At 42.2% G+C, this 3,945-nt stretch overlaps 1 protein-coding gene across 1 annotated transcript; it reads right to left on the reverse strand.

Moving 5' to 3' along the window:
• Window positions 1-1,420: 1,420 nt before the first annotated feature.
• Window positions 1,421-3,732, reverse strand: LOC112226589 (Krueppel-like factor 2). The gene is made up of 3 exons (XM_024391017.2): window positions 3,513-3,732; window positions 2,417-3,407; window positions 1,421-2,256 (listed from the first exon to the last, which is right to left on the reverse strand). Exons 1-3 carry the CDS (start codon window positions 3,579-3,581, stop codon window positions 2,081-2,083), a joined length of 1,236 nt encoding a protein of 411 aa, XP_024246785.1. The 5' UTR covers window positions 3,582-3,732; the 3' UTR covers window positions 1,421-2,080.
• Window positions 3,733-3,945: the final 213 nt, after the last annotated feature.

Raw genomic sequence — 3,945 nt, forward strand, 5'->3', positions numbered from 1 at the left:
GTCACTTTCACAAGAACAGAAAAGTGAAATGAAAATGTTAGATTTGCATTTCACTGCTCAATTAGTTATTATTAGCCTGACTTTTACTTCTCTTTTTTTAATTATTTTTTTTACTTGATCTATTCTAACAAGATTGAACTAAAATACTATGATGGGCCTTGTTCTTCTGCAAATGTTAAAATCCTCTCCAAAATGGACTTAAGAGAAAAAATAGAAAATAACATTGAACTTAACAACCTACTGTATGTACATTCAGTGTGTGAGACATATACACAATGTAAATGCAGAGGCATTGAGTGAGATGTACTAGGTGCAGCTGCCTGTTCCTACCTGTCCTGTACAAATTTCATTGATTAATCAGCATAGTGGGTTGTATTAAAAAGTGTCTCCTTCAGGGTTGTGCCACTTAAAATGAGTGGTGCCACTTCAAATGGAAGGTGTGGTTTTATTGGAGCTCATATAACTTTTATAGTAACTGAAACTGTATTTCTGTCAAACTTGTGTTTGAGTGTGATAAACTGTATTATAGCCTTTTCATTTTCCTCCCTCTGTCTTTGGTGATGATAGTCTTTGGCTTCTTTTAGTAAAGTCCACAGTTAAGTTCACGCCAGAAAGCTCTGTCAAGGTCAAATGTTTTATAAATGGAAGTACACTCATAATATATTATCTTCATCCACCAAGAATGTTTTAAACTGTGATCTACTACTCCATGGACCAGTTTCCCAGGAACAGATTAAGCCTAGTCCTGAGTTAAGCAACATGCTTAATGGAGAGTCTCCATTGAAAGTGTGTTTTAGTCCAGGAGGCTTAATATCAGTCCAGGAAACCTGCCCCATATGTATAATTGCAATATTAGTTAATTGTAAGACCCTTCGATGTCCATGTATAATTTAGCCATCAGAAACATATGCGTCCCAAATGGCACCCTATTCCATAAAAAAAATATACTTTGTTGTAAATACAGTGCCATTTGGGACTGTTGTGTTGTGCTGTGCCCCCTGTCTTGTCCTGTCCAGATGTCAGCCCAGCCACTCTCTCTCTCTCTGTAATTATGGAAATGTAATGTTTGTATTTATAGGCTTAACCCACAAGAAGCTGGCCTTGGCTGACTAACAGCTGGAAAATATCATTGTTTGAATTGAACCAAAGTCTCGAGGTTGAGAGGGGGTATATAGAGTAGCACTGCGTATACGCTTATAGTCTAATGGACTGTGTAATGGATTGTCTGTAGGATCTTAGGTCTGTTCTTCAGCATCTATTTTTAGTCTAAATATAAAGCCCATATTATGGTGTGGATGTGGTTCACTAAGCTATAGTATAATGTGTGAACAACTTTCTCAGAAAAAGGAGTCTTTGGTGACTATGCAGTTAAATGCATAATTGCACACATCGAGAGATTCAGTCAAGGATGTAATACAAATAAAGAATACATTTAAATGTATTTAAATATTTACAATATATACACAATTTACAGTATAAAATGCATATAGACTTCAGTAAAAAAATAATCACACACAGGACATCTAGCCCTGGTAGTGTACAAAGGGGCTGGGCCCAAAAGTGTAAGATTTCCATGAAAACAGATCACAGTTGAGTGTAAAGGCAAGTTAAAGAATTTGAGACATTCCAAAAAAACATTCAGGCAGTTTAAACACCAAAACATTGTATTTCATAGTAGACTAAGTAAACTTCTTTTGTTATTTTGGTGACCTTGTAGTTTTGCCATAGACAGTGTTTACAATAGCACACAGTCAGAATAACAGAAAGGCACTTGTGTCAATCACAGCACTAAGGTTTTGTAAAGGAAAGAAAATAAGTACAGGGCCAGCCCCACATAGGACTGTTTACTCAAAAACAAACACCCTACCAAGCGCTATAAAGCTTTAATATGACAAATATAATTAAGGTAGTGTAGTACCAGCTACATTATTACAAAATAATAACATTTTTTCAATATATTTATGTATAACAAAATGGCATGTTTAAATATTTAAATAAAATGACCGATAGGCCTAATCAAAATAGGCATTAAGGACACCCCTTAATAACTCCCAATCATTAGTCGTGTACATCAATCACATCACATATGTCTCTTCATGTGAAGCGCGAGGTGGTCGGACCGGGAGAAGGCGCGATCACACAGGTGGCACTGGAAGGGCCGGTGACCGGTGTGTTTGCGGAAATGGCGGCTCAGTTCGTCGGAGCGAGCGAATTTCCAGCCGCAGCCTTCCCAGCCGCAATTGTATGGCTTTTCACCTGAGGAGACAGAACAAAAGAAACATAAGCTCTCTTGAGTAGGCCTACATTTATTCTCCATGAATATGGCCCTGTAATATTGTACGGTGACGCGTAAAGGTGTGTAATGTTACATGTTATGGTGCATAATGTGCTAAAAAAGCAAAGATATTTATCTTACCAGTGTGCGTTCTGTGATGCGCCTTCAGATGCGAGCTCTTGGTGTAAGTCTTTCCGCACCCAGCGAATGTGCAGGTGTGCGTCGCCGTGCGCTTCCTTGGCCAGGTGCGGCGACCTCTCTTTGGTTTGGTCTCTAGCAGCTCCAGCGGAGAAGATGGGGGCGTCAGCAGTACCCTCTGTGTGTTTGGTTGCATGCTGAGTCCCTCCTCGTACACTCCGAACTGGTGAGCACCTTGGTATGGTCCAATCTGCATTTGGGTGGCTTGAGGCGCCCCGGGGTGGTGGTGTGCGTACGCCGCTGAGGAGTGGTAGTTATGTGGGAATCTCATGGAGTGACACATCGGGTCCTGCTGGGGGCACTCGGAGCTCCCCTGATCGTTGGGGCTGAGCGGTGGCGTCATGTTTCTGGCTGCCCGCGGGGAGATGGCTACTCTCGGCTGCTCGAAGGACATCATGCACAACACGTTGCCCTCTTGCTTGATTTTCGGACACCTCTGGGGAACCATGCCCATAACAGGTCCATAACCGTCCATGGAAGGTTCCACTTTGATGTTATCTAAAATGTCCTGTCTGGGAAACGGCGTAGAGTTCACATACAACCTTCCTTGGATGCTGGAGGTGTTGCGCGTAATACCGACCAGGTAGCTGTTCTCCCCTTCGTACCTGAGAAGCTCCGCCATCAGGCTGGTGCTGTAGGGTGGAGGCGGGGATCTGTGCTCACTGGAGGGGTAGGATGGCATGGGGTTCTCAGTGGTGAACAGGTTACCTGGATGATCCGTCGAGGACATGTAATACTCCTCTAAACCTGCTCCCAGCGCAGCAGTAGTCATGCTGTCTGAGCCAGTGGTGTTGGCCAGAATAAAATCCAGATCTAAGTAATTACAAAGATCCCCGTCGTCCTTTCTCCCGATACTGCGACAGTCCATGTTCTGTACCATATCAAGAATGGAGCAGCTGGAAGAAATGGGTTTGTCCATCTCGCTTTTCCACTTCTGCAACAACCAAGAGGATCACAGCATTAGACATAAAACACACAGCTGAATCTTAAACAGAAGGCTATGAACATAACAGTTTTAGAGGTCTGTAGGCTTACTTACATGTTCACAACTTTTGGTTTGGTTTGCAAATGTCGAGATGGATGGCAAAATCACCCCGGAAAAAGACATTTAAAAAAAGATGATACCTTATTTTATGCCAAAGTTGATTCAGTGAGTGAGTGCCCTTTTGCGCTCACCTCGCACCAGAATCAGTGCGTTCTATCTAACTGTTGCTCTTCCAAAGTTGCGCTTCAAAGTCATGAGCAAGTTTGAATGGTAGTAGGAGGTTCTCCAAGCTTATAAATATGACAGCCGGAGTAGCTGGACCAATTGTGCGCAGCCGAGGAAATACGTTCAGGATGATGGTAAATTTAGCCCCGGTATATAAAGCAGTCCTCCAATGAGCTAAGTTATTGCGCTCTATCAATTCAATTCAAGGGACTTGAAACATATGCTAACATTGCCAAAGCAAGTGAAGTAGATAATATACAAA

Source organism: Oncorhynchus tshawytscha, linkage group LG28, assembly GCF_018296145.1.
Source record: "Oncorhynchus tshawytscha isolate Ot180627B linkage group LG28, Otsh_v2.0, whole genome shotgun sequence".
NCBI classification, from domain to species: Eukaryota; Metazoa; Chordata; class Actinopteri; order Salmoniformes; family Salmonidae; genus Oncorhynchus; species Oncorhynchus tshawytscha.

Bases quoted from the DNA above. Each gene is read 5' to 3' on its own strand.
- LOC112226589 (XM_024391017.2), bottom strand. From the start codon at position 3,581: ATGTCTTTTTCCGGGGTGATTTTGCCATCCATCTCGACATTTGCAAAC. The intron at 3,408-3,512 runs GTAAGTAAGCCT...TGGTTGTTGCAG, and splicing joins AAACCAAAAGTTGTGAACAT to AAGTGGAAAAGCGAGATGGA. The intron at 2,257-2,416 runs GTAAGATAAATA...CTGTCTCCTCAG, and splicing joins GCATCACAGAACGCACACTG to GTGAAAAGCCATACAATTGC.